The sequence below is a fragment of the Equus przewalskii genome, chromosome 2, assembly GCF_037783145.1.
Source record: "Equus przewalskii isolate Varuska chromosome 2, EquPr2, whole genome shotgun sequence".
Taxonomy (NCBI): domain Eukaryota; kingdom Metazoa; phylum Chordata; class Mammalia; order Perissodactyla; family Equidae; genus Equus; species Equus przewalskii.
In genome coordinates this window covers 6,874,587-6,890,610 of record NC_091832.1, presented here as the reverse complement: position 1 = coordinate 6,890,610, position 16,024 = coordinate 6,874,587, and the positions used below count along the sequence as shown (strand labels likewise).

The window sequence follows — 16,024 nt, the reverse complement described above, 5'->3', positions numbered from 1 at the left end:
GCAGTAGAAAGAAAAGCAAGTGTGGGCATAAGCCAGGGAACCCCAAGAGCCTGGGGTGAAAAATGCCCTCTCAGGCTAGTTTCACTCAAGCCCAGTCTAGCTGCATGACCTTGAGGAGGTCACTGTCCGCATCTGTGAAACAAGAGGTTAGACACAGGGCCTGAGCCCGGCGCTGTACCTTCCCCGTCCTCATGAGCTCTCGGGCACGGTCGAGGTGTCCAGCCCGCTTGGCATTCAGGGCAGCCGTTTTGTATTCTCTCTGTCGGGCCAACAACAGGGCCCGGGGGTCGGGGTCTGAGTCAGGTGGGGCAGAAATGCGAGGGCTGCCCAAGAGGCTTGTCTCAGGCTGGGAAGGGTTGTCTGTGGAGAAACAAAAAGCCCACAGAGGGGGCATGAGGCTCAAAGAAGAAGGTGCATGCTTTGGGTTCCCAGCAACCACAGGTCTGGTTGGCCTGAGGACCTCTCAGGGGAGGTGCGACTGATGGCAATGGACAGTGACAGGATGAGAAGGCAGGCCACTGGCTCTGACGTTGGGAACTAGACAGGACTTGAGTGTCTCCAGATACCTGGCTCCACAGTGGGGGGACCTGGGGAGTCTGCCTCAGGGCTCCTGTTGGTTGTTTTCTGGGGGGCCAGAGGCCTCTTGCCCAAGGCCACTGGAGGTGGGATCTCATCCTCATTGATCTTCCTGCCTTTCCTCACAGCAGCCAGCTGAGACTCCAGAGTCTGAGGGAGAAAAGAACCAGAAACCCAGCCAGCCACCTTGGCCTGGTCCCTGCTCGAATACAGACCAGGGGCCCTTTACCTCCACAAGGCTGATGGGGAGGCCTCTACTCCACCAGCCCAACCTCCTGCTGCCTCACCCACCACCCTCAGCCCCACTCCTCCTAGCCCTGCTCCCCGGCTGGTCCCAACCCACCTTCAGGCCGCGCTCACAGCGCCTGGCTTTGGCTGCTTCACCGGCCTCCTTGGCACTGGCCGCAGCCTCCCGGTAGTTGTGGATCCGATCCTCCAGCAGAGCCTGCAGCACCTGAGGCCCTCCAGCCTGTAGATACTTCAGTTCAGGGCCTGGCCACTCCAGGGCCAGCTAGGCCCTTGCTGCTCCCTCCCTGCAAGGAAGCTGCCCCAGAAAATGGAGCTCTTCGATTCAAGGAGAAGGAAGAGCCTAAGAGCCTCAAGGTGGGAGGCAAAGACTCACTGGAGAGGCCAGAGGCCATATCGGAGGCAAACAGAGAGGCCCAGACAATCTGTGGTGGCCAGGAAATGGCTGCGGGGGGTGGGCTGGGAGAACAGAGAGGCCTTTGAAGCCGGCCAGCTACCAAGGAGTTTCTCATGCTCAGTCTCTGCGTGGGGCAGCTGCTAGAGGAGGGCCCTGGAAAGGGTTACTGAGCCTTCTTATGCAAGCCAGGCTACATGCGTGTTAGTACACGGACACACAGGGCGATCAAAGGCACACAGGGTCCCTCCAGAACCTACCTGAGCCGCTGGGACCGAAGCTGTTAGGAGAGCTGTCTGCACAGGGGGTTCAATGTTTTCCTGTCCCTTCTCCTCCTCAGGGACACCTGGGCTGGCTGTCTCACTGCCATCCAGGGGCCCAGCCTCCTCATCTGCACCCAGGACCTCCTGCAGTTCAGTCTGGGGAGACACAAGTCCCAGATTGGGAGCCTCATGGCCATAGCTATGGTAGGATCTGAGAATAAAGGACCCTCTCCCCCAGCACTATTTCCCAACATCAGTTACTGTGTCTGAAAATCCCCTTTACCAAAACACTTCTTTAATCTGATCAAGGCTGACCTCGAAACAGTGCAGACTCGAAATCTGAGAAGACCCAAGTACAGAGCTCAGACCAGACATCAAAGGAGACCAGTCTCACACTGTACAGTCAGGAAAACGGGTCCAAGAAGGGCAAAGCACTCACTCCACACCAGAGCACACAGAGGCACAAACCCCAGGCCCCCTCCACAGGCCTGACCACAGGGCCCTCGCACACCAGCCTGGCAGACGCACCAGCAAGTCTGCGTCCTCCTCCAGCCCTTCCTCCTCCTCCTCCTCCTCCACATCCCGCATACAGTCCGCCGCCAGCTGCTCGATGTGGGCCATAGGCAGGGGAGCTGGGGGAAGAGGGTCACAGAGGGTCAGGGCAACTCAGAGAAGGCCCACGAGGTGGAAAAGAGGGTCTTCAACCCACTGTACTTGTGCGTTTCTCCACCCAGGTCGGAATCCTTCCCTTCCACAGCCAAACTCACACCTGGGAAACGCCTGCTCTTCCTTTATGAGCCAGCTCAAAAGACCCTCAGCAGGGAAACCTGCCTGGCCCTCCACAGGCAGCAAGCTCCTCCCTTCTCGGTACTGTTGCTGCAGTGGCTATTCATACACAGATTCACACGTTCGCCTTAGCCACACCTTTCACATGTGTAAACATTTTTAACGGCCATTTCAGATTCACAATAATTCTGCAAGATAGGTAATATTATCTCCATTTTATATATGAGTAAACTAAGAACTACCAATGTTAGTGTTCCTAACATTGCAAACCTAGTAAGTGGCAGAGCCAAGATTCAAACCTAGACTCGTCTAACCACAAAGCAGGTTTGGAATGAGAGAGAAGGGAGGGCCATGGTTTTCCCCGACCAATGAGACCCTCAGCTCAGGGGCACAAGGGATGGCGGGTGGTTCTCTTTGAGGGTTCCTGGTGAGAAGAGAGGAAGATTTAGACCCCCTGACCCTTTCAGGCTGGGGAGGGAGATTCCACTTATTACTTGACAATTTCTGTGCACTTTTTATGTGCCCAATTCAGCCTTTGCTGAGCCCCGACTCTATATCAGGCCCTGGCTAGAGCAAAGGATAGAGACCTGAGTCAGTCTGAGAATCAGACTGCTGACTGTCCACAATAGGGAGGGGTCAGTCCAGGGAAGGAGTGAGCGCCCCCTCACACAGGTGTGTGAGCAGGGCAAGACGGCCTCTTGGTGGGAGTGCTGCAGAAGACACATGGCTATCAGAAAGATGAGGTGATCTGCCCGGCTCCTCCCAGCTGTGAGGAGAGGACCCTCTCCACCACCTGCCTGAGCCCATCTGGTCCCAGCGCCGAGCCCAGCCCAGTGCTGCAAACTCACCCTGCTCCTTGGGTGCTGGCTTCCTGCCTGTGGTCCCCGCTTCCCCAGTGAGGGCCAGCAGCTCAGCCTCCAGGTCTCCATCATCCTCCGTCTCCTCCATCCCCAGCAGCATGTCCTCTGGGCTCAACTCCACAAAGAGCCCCAGCTGAGAGCAGAGAAGCTTTCTTAGGCCCCACACAATGAGACAGAGGGTGGAGCCCAGCCCCAGAGCCAGTCTCCTACAGTCAGTGGTCAGTGGCTCCTTCACCATCTGTGAGGCCCAATGTGTGGGAAGGGAAACTGAGGCCTGCAACATTACCCCTTGGGACACTTACCTCCCTGGTGACTCTACAAACAACCCAGTAACACTATACTGCCTAACAGCACTATAGCAAAACTAACAGCACTAGCAGCCAATTTAGCTCTCTGCATGATCTTAGTTAATTCTCAGAATCCTGAGAGGTAGGTCCTATTTGTTTTTTAATTGTGGTAAAACACACATAACATGAAACTTATCACCTTAACCTTTTTTTTTAAAGAAGAAGAAGATTAGCCCTGAGCTAACTGCTGCCAATCCTCCTTTTTTGCTGAGGAAGACTGGCCCTGAGCTAACATCCATGCCCATCTTCCTCTACACGTGGGACGCCTACCACAGCACGGCTTGCCAAGCGGTGCCAGGTCCGCACCCAGGATCTGAACCAGCGAACCTCAGGCCGCGGAAGTGGAACGTACGCACTTAACCGCTGCGCCACCAGGCCAGCCCCTCATCTTAACCAATTTTAAGTGTAAAGTTCAGTGGCATTAAGTACATTCACACCCTTGTGCAACCATCACCACCATCCATCCACAGAACCCTGTTCATCTTGCAAAACCGAAACTCTGCACCCATTAAACAACTCCCCACTCTCCCCTCTCCCTAGCACCTGGTCACCACCATTTTACTTTCTGTCCCTACGAATCTGACTGCTCTTAAACTAAGGTGGGTCCTATTTTTATCTCCATGTTCAGATGAAACTGAGACAGCCTTTTAAGTAGCAAAGCTAGAATTTAAAATAAAGTCTTGTGACTTGACTGTCTGCCCTATAGCCTACCACATCCCTTACCTGCCTCTTCTAAGACAATAAAAATGGACTAAGAAATCTCAGGACTTGGGCCCAGAAGAAATAAAGGGAGCAGATTAGAGGAGAGAGCCCCTCAGCTTCCCACTTGGGCCGCAGCCCTCTGTCCCTAGGGAGCAAAGCTCTCCCAGTGGCCTTAGCCCTCAAGCCCTGGCATCTTTGGCTGGCAAGCAAAGTCATGGCCCTAAATGAGGAACCCATCAGAACACCCTAAGCTTTGGTGTTTCCTGAACCCTCTGTATCACTGACATGCAGGTGGCAATGACAGAAAGAGGCCTGGGTTGAAACACAGGAGAGTTCAGGCCTCATTTCCCACAAGTGTGCGGCAAGAGCTAGTCAGAGGGACTCTAAGGGCTCTGCCCACTCCAGGAGGCACTGCTCGAAGTCTCCGGACTAATGGGGAAACCACACAGGTGACCCAGTCTGCCCAAGCTGTCTAGGGACCTCCCACCCTCAGACTGGCCCAGAGGTGAAGGAGGCTATATCCATACCTGCTTGGCAACTGCCACACCCTGGCCACCAGCCTGAGCGCCCTTCCGAGGTCTTGGCCCTGGCATCTTGGCAGCCAAGATACCTGATGGGGAGCGGAAGAGATTCAGCCTGGAGCAGCCTACAGCCCCGCCCCCGACACTGCTACCTGTGGGCAGGCGGCTAGTAAAGTCCCAACTCAGAGAAAGAAGGCAACCCTAACACCAAAGAAGGAGATGCTAACGCTGGAATCAGGGCACCGAAGCAGGCAACACGGGAGATGGAGGGATGGCGACCACCTGCTAAGGGGTTGAAGTGGGGAGTTTGGACACACCATAAAAAGTTACTGCACTGATTGACAAATCTGGATTGAACCCAAGAGGTGTGAGTGTGGAGGGGCCTCGGAAGGCAGACTGGGGGCGGGCACAAGGCTGGGGAGAATTCAGAAAGGCTCTAGAGCTGTGCTGTCAAATACGGTAGCCGTATGTGGCTATTTACTTTCAAAGTAAAATTAATTAAAATTAAATTTCCAGTTCCTCAACTAGTGGCTACCGTTGGCCAGCACAAACACTGAACACTTCCATCACCGCAGAAAGTTCCACCGGACAGGTCTACTCCGGAGGAAGCAGGCTCAGCGTTCTGCTTCCCCGGACCTCACGGCACTCGGAGGCCCTGCAGGGCGTCAGGCCCCGGGGGAGCAGGACGCACCCGCCTCGCCCCCGGCCCTCAAAGGACATCCTCACGGGGGAGGGGGCCTCAGCAGCCGACAGAAACCCACGGGGCTGCTCCAGGGGCGGCCCTTTATCCAGCGCCGAGAGAAAAAGGTTCTCGGAGAAGGCGATGCCTGTGCTGAGTCACGAAGCAGCTGGGGGCAGCGAGAGGAATAGGATTCCAGAGGGGACCACCTGAGAACGGCGCTGGGGCGAACACCTGGGACTCCCGGGGCACAAAGTGTGGGACACGAAACGGCACAAGGGAAGCTGAAACTGCGAGCAAGGGGCAAAAGAGAAAACCTCGAAGCCTCAGGGAGTTGGGGCAACTCTGAGGGCAACGGACGTGACGGGGTCGGGTCGGCGACTCAGAAACGTCCCTCCGGAGGGGAGGCCGGCAGCCGCCTCGGGAGGGAGCATTTGCGACGGTCTCGGCGAAGGGGCGAGCGGGGGAGGCGGGGCGGCGCCGGGGACGGAGTCCGGGGTTAGAGGTAAAGCCACCGGGGCTCCCAGGCTACTGGACGTGGCGCACAGGAGGGGCGCGCAGGGTGACTCCGGGCGTCAGGTTTCGGTGACCTGGGTGAGTGGCAGGCCGTCACCTGAGCGGGGGCACGGAGGGAGCGGGCTCTGGGAAAAGACGAGGTCAGACACGCCACATCTGCGGCTCCGGGGACACCGGGCTGGGGCATCGGTGCTGGACCCGGGCCTGGACTCAGGAGAGGTGGGCGGCGGAGCGCGCAGAGGCGGCGAAGCCGGCGGACCCCACTCCCGCGCGGCGGGACGCGCTGCCCTGCCCCAGCCGACTCCATCTCCCTCGCCGTCCCCACATCTCCCCACGCTGGGGGGCGGGTACGCTGCATACCTCGCGGCGGATCCGAAACCAACCCAGGCCTTCTCCCGCCCGGCGCCGCCCAGGGCTCCCGCACCCCAGGGCCGCGGCGTTGGGCGTCACAGGAAGCGACCCCGCGGGAGCCGGCTAGCGCCCTAACACGTGACTCCACCGCCCGTCCGGCGCGCAACACGCATGCCCAGAGCGAAGCGGGCGTGGAGCTCCAACAGGTGACTCCAAGGGTGGGCGTTCTCAGCGCGCAGGCGCCGTTCGGCAGGTAGCGCGAAGCTCGCCGAGACGGTCGTTCGGCGGTTCCGCGGGTGTTCCGCGGCTCGCGCAAACGCAGTAGGCGGGCCTCTGCTCTTAAGCGTTCGCTTCTCTCAGTTCGAGGCTCCCGGGCGCACGCTCGCCCGGCCTAGCTCCCGTCACGCCCTCGCCCCGCCCCTCTCGGCGTGGGGGCGGGGCTGGCGCAGGCTCCGCCCTGGAGGAGGGGTGTCTCCACCTTTCGCCCTCCCCGTAAGCGTGCTGTTTACCGGGAGTCTCCAGGGCAGTGGGCGGGGCGTCACCATCGTTTTCGTAAACACTCAAGACCTGAATGTCCTTTTTCCCGTCAGAAGGCGGTTTGAATACTTAAGATAGGACAGTCGAGGGTGTGACAGCGAGCTCTCACCGCTCTCCGCCGCAGGGCTGTGAGCGGGGCGGGCGTGGAAGAGAACCCCGCCTGCCGCAAGCCTGGCAGCCCCCTTACTTCTCCTGCCTCCTACACTCCTAGATTCTCATTATGTTTTGTATTCAGCGGTTTCAAAGATCTGCCAGTTTCCTGGGACAAAGAGCTTTTCCATCTCCTTATTGCTTTGCGGTGATTTCCCAAAGAGACCGACTTTACCATTTTAAAAATTGAAGTTTCACTCTTAATATTTTTTCTCATTAAAATTTTTTTTAATTTTATAATATTTAAGATATACACAAAGATATAGAATATTTCACATTTGCCAGAATGCAAGCTCCACAAAGGCAGTTTTGTTTGTCCTCTAGGTTATCTCCAGTGTCTAGAGCAGTGCATGGTACACAGTGGGCACTTAATAAATAGTTCCTATTTCTGGTGTAAATTAACATAAATACATGGCCACCTACCACAAGTTTAAGAAAAAAACAGTACAATACAGTTGAAGCCATCTGTACACTTCTTATGCTGCAACCCTTTCCCAAAGAGATACCCACTATCCTGAATTTGGTGTTTATTACTCCTGTGCATTTCTTTCTATTTCTATTTATGTATATATCCTTAAGCAATCCGTAGTATTTTTTCGCAAACTTTAACATTATACTATTGGTATCACTGCATGTATTCCTCAACTTTTTCTACTTAATCCTATTTATATGCTTCACCCACATTTGTTACATATTCTCCCAGAACTTTTATATAGACACAAGTAATTGTGTGCATATATTTACATATATGATATGTTACCATTAAATAAATAGCAGGGCTACTAAGAGAAATATATGTCAGAGGGAGGGCCCACTGTAGGAAGCATGGTTTAGTTTTACAATCTGTTTGTAATGACTATAAACTTCCCAAATATTCTGGAAAAAGCAAATTATTTAATGGAAAATTCCAAAATATGTGACAATGATTTCTATTCAGTATACTTTGCTACAATAATTCCATGTGCTTAGAAAAACATCATCAGGCTCTTTAAAAAGAGCAAATCAAAACAAAACAAAACCCCAAAACAAAAGAACCCCAGCAGATCACAGCTCTTCCTTGTGAAGCCCTTCACTCTTCCTTTAGAGCATACAGCACAGCATCCTGGCTGACATTGAGCCGCACACGAAGGAGCAGGTCGTTCCTGCTGGGCTCCACGAGCAGGAGGCGGCAGGAGCCCAGCTGACAGCACACTGCCATGGTCTCTGTCATGGTGGGGTACGGGAGCCCCTCCATCCTGCAGAGTGCCACATGTTGACTGTATACCTAGAAACAAACAGCAAACATGAGGTCAGCCGCTAGGAAGATTAAGAGCAAAGGTAGGTAGTCCTGGGTCTGTGTTTGATATAATTTCTTTCTTTTTTGGTCCAGGATACTCAATAGCCCGGAAGGCATCAATGGGAACCCCACTCGGGCACAAATGCAGGGGAAGAATGCAATAGTGATCTCAGAATCAGAGAACAGCAGGTCTCAATCCTGGTTCTACCAGTTACCTAAATACGTAACCATGGGCAAGTTGTCTCGCTCTTTGAGCTTCTGTTTTATGTATTAAATGTACTACAATAGCCCTCATGAGTTCATGGATATAAAATATCTGGTAATTGTCACTGTTACACAACTAGCCCTAGTCTCCAGGGGCTGAGTTCTACAACTGAGATTGTCATAATTCAAGTCAAATTTTGCTACAAGGGCATTTTCCTTAGCAGATACAGTGTGCAGGTGCCAAGGCATGACCCTTAGAAAAGCACAAAGGCTGAGAGAGAATACTGAATAAAGACAGGCAGGAGGGCAGCTGGGAACACAGACTCCTAAAGCCCCTGGGAAGGTCAGGCAAGTCTGTAGCACTTCCCTGTCACTCTAGATTCCAATTCTAAGTCTATCTCCCCCCTCCCTGTACTAGCCTGAGAGCTTGTCAGGAGCAGGGATATTGACCAATTCAGCTCCCGGCTCCTGGCACGCATCACAGTTCATGGCACACTGCAGATGTTCAGGAAATGTTTACAAACTAAAATGAAAGTCACTCTCTGCAGAAGAGCTGTCTCAGGCTCTAGAAGAAACATGACCAGCCACTAAGTATTTGAAAAAGAATTTAAAGAAGTAAAGAAAAACTGTAGGAAGTAAAAAAGTAGACAGATGGAAAATGTTTTCCTGATCTATTTGTACGTCTAAAACATACACAGACACAGACAAATATACTCCCAGGTACACAATTAATCTTCTAAGGCAACCTGTTATATACGGATACTAGTTTTAAATAAACCACTAAGGCACAAGCCCTAATGATTCCTTGTACTTTATATAACTGAAACTATGCTCAAAGAGTGTTCAAACTGATCTTTGTGATTTTTTTTAAACATAGCTCATTCTGAAAGCCTTGGCCCCACTACACCATAAGCTATATTAGGGCAGTAACTTCTATCTTGTTCATCTTGGAATCTCCCACCCCTAGAACAGGATCTGGCACATAGTAAACCTTCAACCTAATAGGCAGGAACTAGTTGCTAAAGGTATCTTCTCATGCAAGTCAATAAAATATCACATAAAAATAGGTGCTGCTCTGATATTCTTTAGCGTAATCAGTTTGGCACAAAATAGAGATAAACTGTTACAAAGTGATCGAAATTCCCACATATTTCATTTTATTTTATTATTATTTTTTGTTTTTTGAGGAAGATTAGCCCTGAGCTAACATCTGCCACCATCCTCCTCTTTTTGCTGAGGAAGACTGGCCCTGAGCACACATCTGTGCCCATCTTCCTCTACTTTATATGTGGGACGCCTGCCACAACATGGCTTGCCAAGTGGTGCTGTGTCCGCACCGGGGATCGCAACCAGCAAACCCTGGGCCACCAAAGCAGAATGTGCCCACTTAACCGCTGCACCACCGGGCCAGCCCCTCCCACATATCTTAAAGGCACAAGACCAAAATCTAGAAGGATTTGAAAAAAGAAGATCAACCACCTGTTGAAATGTTGCTTCCTCCAGTCCTGATCGACGGAACTCTGCAAGGATGGCTCTTAGGAAGCTCTGTTCCAGAACGGAGGAATTTCTTAAAGAAAATGAGAAGATATGAAATTTCATAAGTGGCTGTACCACCAGCCTAGAGGAAAGCTAAAAAAAAGCTTTTCTGCATCTTTAGAGAAGAGAGAGGCAAAAACTGAGGAATACTTTCTCCCATATTATTCAGCAAGCAGCCCCTACCCTCCCCAGTCTCAAAATGATATGGAAAAAAGAAGTGAGGGAACACAGCAACTATATCTGGAAGTCCCAGCACCCCCATTTCAATGAGCCGAGTATATCATTACACGTGAGAAAAGTGGCTGCTTCCATCTTCTTGTTGCCACAGCATTTTATTTCACTAAACACCCATAGTGTAGCTCAGGACATGGTAATTACTCTCCTGTTATTCTAGGTTCACATTTCTGTCTTCCTGACTAGACTATGCCCCTTAAGAAAAAGGACGGTGTGTTCAGCAAATGCAGGTTGAATGCGTAGAAGGTTGGAAAGGGAAACACGCTCCCATGGCCTTCCCAGACTGTGGCCCTCTCCAGTTGTCTTCCGAGGAAGGTTCAGGGTCAGGAAGCAGAAGCAGAAGCATCTTACTTGATGGCGGTGATGTATGACGATGAAAACATCTCATCTACTGCTTCCAGCAGGTGGGCTACAGTCACCAGGCCAGGAGAGCCGGGCTTCTGGCAGGAGAACTCACAGATGTCTGTGGCGCGCCTACAAATGTCCAGGCAGCGTCGTGCATCTCCAGAGAGGGCTGCTACCTACAAGAGGGCACATTTTATTCCTTGAGGTCCCCTTGCCACTTAGCCCAGGAGAAAAACAAACAGATTTTATCTTCAGCTAAAAAGGAAAGGTGGTACTAGGAATGGACCTACACCTAAAGTTAAGTCCATAGGCCTGGCTGGGAAGCAGGAAGTCCAGATATAAATTATTCTCCTGTGCCTGGGACTCTTCCCCGAGCCCAAACCTTTGTCTTGGTTTTACAGGTAACTCCACAATGGAAAAGGCACAGATTCTCAGAATTACTTAATATTAGAGAAATGAAATCTAAAAGAAGAGACCCTTGGCCCGAGATCATTGTTGAACCGTCTGGAAACACAAGGGTCTAGTTCCTGCATGAAGACAGAAATGTGCCCCCAGAAGCAGCCAGCCTAAGCCAAGAGGCTGAGGTGGAGCCTACTTTGGAGATAAAGCCACAGCCTGAGCCTCCCTCACAGCACATGGTGAATTTGGGAGACCACCTAATCATTGGCTAAACAAACCAGAATCAAGAGGGAAGGAAGCCACAAAGCTGGAGGACCCAGAGGAATCTGTGGTTAGATGAATCCTACTCTCTCTAAAGCTGACTTAAAAGGCCACTTGCATCCCAATTTCACTGAGGGAATTCTTACAGTCACTGTGGCCTATAAAGATCTCTGTTTCTATATCCTCAGTAGTTGCCAGCAATCCCCACCATTTGCCTGACAACCATCACAAGTGACAACATCCCAAAACGATTACTTCCTTCCAAAGTGCATCTACATTAAATCTTAAAAGCAAATTGTATAGGCATGTATATACACAACACACCAAGACAGTAAAAGTAGTCATTTCTGGGAAGTAGGATTATAGGAGTTTTGAAATGTTTTATGCCCATTTCTGTTTTCAGAATTCAAATTTAAGACACTCAAAACAGAAATCACTTTTCCAGTAACCCAAGACAGAAACATGAGTATCAGCTTATATTCTTTCCTTCCTCTAATCTCGCACATCGAATGGGGAAGGTCGTCCTGTGGCTGTTTCTGCCCTATGCCTTCTTTCCTCTGATCACCATTACCACTGCCTTGTGAAGCAGTACGCGAAGTGGATAACTACACAGGCCTAAGAACACAGTGAGCAGGGGGCCCTGGGAAGCGAGAAAACAGCCAGAGCAGTTCTCGCCCCTAGGGTATCGTGAACCCTGGGGACCATAAGCACCTTTCTGACTGCAGCTGCGGTGAGGAATAAGCTGGGACCCAGCCACCAGGGAACCTAGGAGAAAACTTTGCATAAACTGGGACCCGACCTCCACAACAGCCTCAGGAAGAGGGTAAATGAGAGACCCATCTTGCAGCAGGGATGACAAGAAAAATGGCCTGTTTTGTCCTGGTGCTGGGTGATGCAGCGTGAAAAAACTCACAGTCTTTGCAACCACAGGCCTTCATGTGGATTTGTGGCCCAAATTTCTGTTGTGTCTACTAAAAACTTCAAGTGGAGGATTTTGTTTTAAAATGGTCCCAGTCGGTAGTGCCCCATGGTAACTGACAAAAGCAAAAAAAAAACTCCAAATGAACTCAATTTCAATCCAGGCCTCGGTTAATTCACAGATAAAGCTCTAAGGAAAATGAGCATACAGTAAAAAAAAAAAAAACCTGAAAAAACAAAATCGAGACACAAAAACTAGGAAACAATGAATGCACAGGACCCAGCAATCAATGGTATTAGACCCACAAAAACTTCAGATATTGTAATTATAAGACTCAAAATATAAAATAGGTACATTTCTTTATATGCAAGGAAACAACAGAGATGTTTGAAATTACAGTCGAGTTTTGGGTAATAACAGCATCCAAATTTGATGCCTTCGGAAACATTATTAAAAGACAAGAACCCTAGGGGCTGGCCCAGAGGTGTGGCAGTGAAGTTCGTGCACTCTGCCTTGGTGGCCCAGGTTCGAGGGTTCAGATCTCTGGCATGGACCTACATTGCTCATCAAGCCATGCTGTGGTGGCATCCCACATGCAAAAAAGAGGAAGATGGGCACAGATGTCAGCTCAGGGCCAGTCTTCCTCAGCGAAAAGAGGAGGACTGGCACCAGTTAGCTCAGGGCCAATCTTTGTCAAGCAAAAAAGATAAGAACTCTTAAAGGAAGGGAAGCCAGAGGAGAGGAGTAAACAATCTAATTCTACAAGTTGGAAAGAGGTGGCAGAGTAGTGGTTGACTTAGCAGACTGGAGAAAGCCAATTCCAAAGCCAGTAATGAGGAATCCAAGAACAAATCTAAGTAACATTAAAAATCTTCAAATTGCTCAGGAGTTAGTGGAACTGGAACTGGAGGTAAAGGGGGGTGTTTGGCTAGAATAAGAGGGAGTGGTTGAAAGTTAAGAAACTGGTGCCCTAGATCAGGAGTCAGCAAACTACGGGCCACACATTTTTTTGTAAATAAAGTTTTATTGGAACACAGCTATGCACATTCATTCACAGTCACGCATGGCTGCTTTGTGGACGGAAGGGCAGAGCTGAATAGTGGTGACAGACCTTTATGGCCCACAAGGTCTAAAACATTTACTACCTGGCCCTTCACAGAGAAGTTTGCTGACCCTTGCCCTAGATCTTCCCCCATTTCATGCTGTTGGGTAAACATTAGAGGCACTGAGGGACCATTTAAGGCTCTGTGAGAAAATTTTGTGTCTTGGTAATTTGTACTGTTTCATAAAACCCTTTGCCCTGGAGATTATCCCTCTCCTACCGTGGCAGGAAACCTGAGATTTATTCCCATTTTTCAGAGAAGAAAACTGAGGCTCAGGAAGTTTTTAAGTAACTTTCCTATAACCTTCCCCATACCTCTTAAGCATTAGAGCCAGAATTCAAATCAAGTTTGTCTACCTGACTGTTCTGCCCTTTTCATTATACAAAGCTGCTGGCTCCCTGAATCAATTAATCTTCATTTGTATCTAAATCCACCACAGTCATGGCCTTCTAATTAATCATACAATAAGAAGGTTAAGGAATTTTATTTGTACTTTTTGTATTTGTTTTAACAGGACTTCCCAAATTTCTCTTCATCCCCAGAGCACCCAGCACAGAGCCTCACACCGACAGGTGCTGCTCAGCAAAGACTCGCCGACTGCCGTGCAGGTGTGGCGAGGAGCTCCCGAGGGTGACTTACCTTCCTGGCTACAAACTGGATGGCATCATCCTCAAAGGCCCTTAAATGTTTGAGTCGAGACCCTAGGATCTGCTGCAGCTGGCTGTGAGTGTAGGGCTGGAAGGACATCCTGGTGAGGCCCTGGGAAGCCAAGGTGACAGAGGAACAAGTTCATGGACTGTCCACTCTGACAGTCCTGGTGGAAAGCCACCGCGAGTCCCCAGACCCAATTTCTAAGACCCATATAACAATTTACACATTTCACCCTAGGTAGTCGACTACCACTGCTTCCAGCTCCTTCTGTTACTGACAATGGTATCCTGCAGGGCAGCAGTTCTCAACTATTATTCATTCCGCTTAAAAGAACCTTTTATTCCACCAGAGTCATTAGAAGCAGACAGAAGCAGAGGAGCTCTAATTAGGGTGGCTGGGAGGATCTTCAGCTCTACGCCACGCACAGGCTCAGCTCCTCGCTTCACTCCTTGTTTATTTGTACTTGATGTTGTGCTTCCAGCTGAACCACAAGGTCCATGAGGGTAGAGACCACGTCTGCCTTGTTCACTGCGATACTCCATGCACATCACACTGCCTGGCAAGGGTAAGTACTTAAGTATTTTAAAAATAAATAAACCGCCAGGGCTCTGTGCAGTTTAAGAGCGCACAGGTAGCAGAACACCAAGAAGATATGTTTCCAGAAAATCACGCAATGGTGACAGTTAATTCCAACTTAGAAGTTATAAGAATTTCAGGGGCCGGCCCAGTGGCTCAGCAGTTAAGTGGGCACATTCTGCTTCGGCAGCCAGGGCTTTGCCGGTTCGGATGCCATGCTGTGGTAGGTGTCCCACATATAAAGTGGAGGAAGATGGGCATGGATGTTAGCTGATAGGCACGGATGTTAGCTGTGGGCCAGTCTTCCTCAGCAAAAAGAGGAGGATTGACAGCAGATGTTAGCTCAGGGCTAATCTTCCTCAAAAAAAAAAAATTTCAGAAATCATGTTTCTTACTTTCCCATTTATTTTAGTTTCCTATATATTCATTTTTGCAGAACTCCTTGGCCCAGCTTAAGAATTTGTAAGAACAGCTTGCAAACAGCCTGAGGACCTACCAGTCGGCTTGACACCCGGTTCATCATGATGCGTTCTGGCAGGTCCATAGTGTTGGCAATGGTTAGGACCACAAGCCGGGCCTCCTTGTGAGTGGGCCAGTCAAAGAGATTGTACATTACATCTTGTTTCTGAGTCCACAGAAGGTCGAGCTGCCAGGGAAATGGAGACAGATGCAGAGTCCACCACAGAGACCAAGCCAGGGCCGCAGAGTGAAGACCTGTTACTATTGCTTTAGCTGCATGCACGTCTCAGGTCTCACCACCAACGCAGCAAGGAAGTCAATGGACACAGGCATCTCTCCACCAGAGAACCGGCCCAGATGAATGAAGAAGGCAGCCAGGACTTCCCTCCTGCCCAGTATTTGCTCCCAGAATACTGCAGTCAAGACCTACCCATTTCCTCTTCAGTCCTCCCGGGGACACCTCCCTACCTCATCCACAAGCAGCACGGTGGTTTCCTGAGAGGACCCTTGGGTGCGGAATCGCTTTGCTAGCAGTTCTGCCGCATGGATAGCTGTTGCCTTTTGGCCTGTCAGCTTCTGCATTGGGAGGGAAAAAAGGTATGGTAACCTGTAAGGATTTTACTCCCCTGGGCTTAAAGTGAAACCTGCAAACAGAGGAAGCCACTTGGTGTGAAGACGTCAGTATCCTCTACCCTGCCTTCCACTCTAGTCTTCACCCTATCCCGCAAGGAGAGGAGAAGGCACCAAAAGAGAAGATAAAAAAAAGTCTGTGTCTGAAATGCAAATGAGCCACAGCCTAGCCCCAGAGACCCCTCCCAAACCATGGCTACATGACTCAATTTATAACCGGACACTACTCATTCCAAGATAACAGCTACCGACTGGAAGGGCAAGGTTCCTACTCTGGCTTCCCTCTAACCCTCTTTCCACAGCTTGCCACACTGCCTCCTGTGTGCGAATGGTTTTCACCATGTTGGTAAGTCCTGGCCTCCAAGAACGCATTTCCAGCTTCTAGACTTGAGGGTAGGAATTTTGCCTTCCTGGCCCTTGCTACCTCTGCACAAAGGGCAATGCCTGGCGTGTTGTAAACATGTAATATGCACAAAATTAAATAAACGTTTCCCTTTCACGTG

At 50.4% G+C, this 16,024-nt stretch overlaps 2 protein-coding genes and 1 long non-coding RNA gene across 4 annotated transcripts in view; 1 reads left to right on the top strand and 2 right to left on the bottom strand.

Annotated features, from left to right (window-relative positions):
* CC2D1B (coiled-coil and C2 domain containing 1B) overlaps positions 1 to 6,381 on the bottom strand; it is a 14,202-nt gene extending 7,821 nt beyond the window's left edge. The window contains exons 1-8 of the mRNA XM_008531667.2: positions 6,251 to 6,381; positions 4,702 to 4,784; positions 3,114 to 3,258; positions 2,008 to 2,111; positions 1,477 to 1,635; positions 920 to 1,045; positions 567 to 726; positions 179 to 360 (exon numbers count right to left, since the gene is read on the bottom strand). Of these exons, the coding sequence (XP_008529889.2) occupies positions 179 to 360; positions 567 to 726; positions 920 to 1,045; positions 1,477 to 1,635; positions 2,008 to 2,111; positions 3,114 to 3,258; positions 4,702 to 4,767 (942 nt within the window). The 5' untranslated portion in view covers positions 4,768 to 4,784; positions 6,251 to 6,381. The remainder of the gene's footprint in view (positions 1 to 178; positions 361 to 566; positions 727 to 919; positions 1,046 to 1,476; positions 1,636 to 2,007; positions 2,112 to 3,113; positions 3,259 to 4,701; positions 4,785 to 6,250) is intronic.
* LOC139081892 (uncharacterized) lies at positions 5,846 to 16,024 on the top strand. 2 transcript variants are annotated; one of them, XR_011537360.1, is made up of 4 exons: positions 5,846 to 5,968; positions 13,748 to 13,928; positions 14,338 to 14,421; positions 14,869 to 16,024. It is a non-coding gene; the product is annotated as an uncharacterized lncRNA (long non-coding RNA). The 2 variants fall into 2 exon arrangements; XR_011537359.1 differs by having other exon boundaries at positions 13,720 to 13,928.
* Positions 7,135 to 16,024, bottom strand: part of ORC1 (origin recognition complex subunit 1) — a 35,831-nt gene continuing 26,941 nt past the window's right edge. Inside the window, exons 13-18 of the mRNA XM_008531668.2 lie at positions 15,360 to 15,467; positions 14,929 to 15,078; positions 13,845 to 13,964; positions 10,530 to 10,699; positions 9,888 to 9,975; positions 7,135 to 8,192 (exon numbers count right to left, since the gene is read on the bottom strand). Coding sequence (XP_008529890.1) covers positions 7,998 to 8,192; positions 9,888 to 9,975; positions 10,530 to 10,699; positions 13,845 to 13,964; positions 14,929 to 15,078; positions 15,360 to 15,467 — 831 coding nt within the window. The 3' untranslated portion in view covers positions 7,135 to 7,997. The remainder of the gene's footprint in view (positions 8,193 to 9,887; positions 9,976 to 10,529; positions 10,700 to 13,844; positions 13,965 to 14,928; positions 15,079 to 15,359; positions 15,468 to 16,024) is intronic.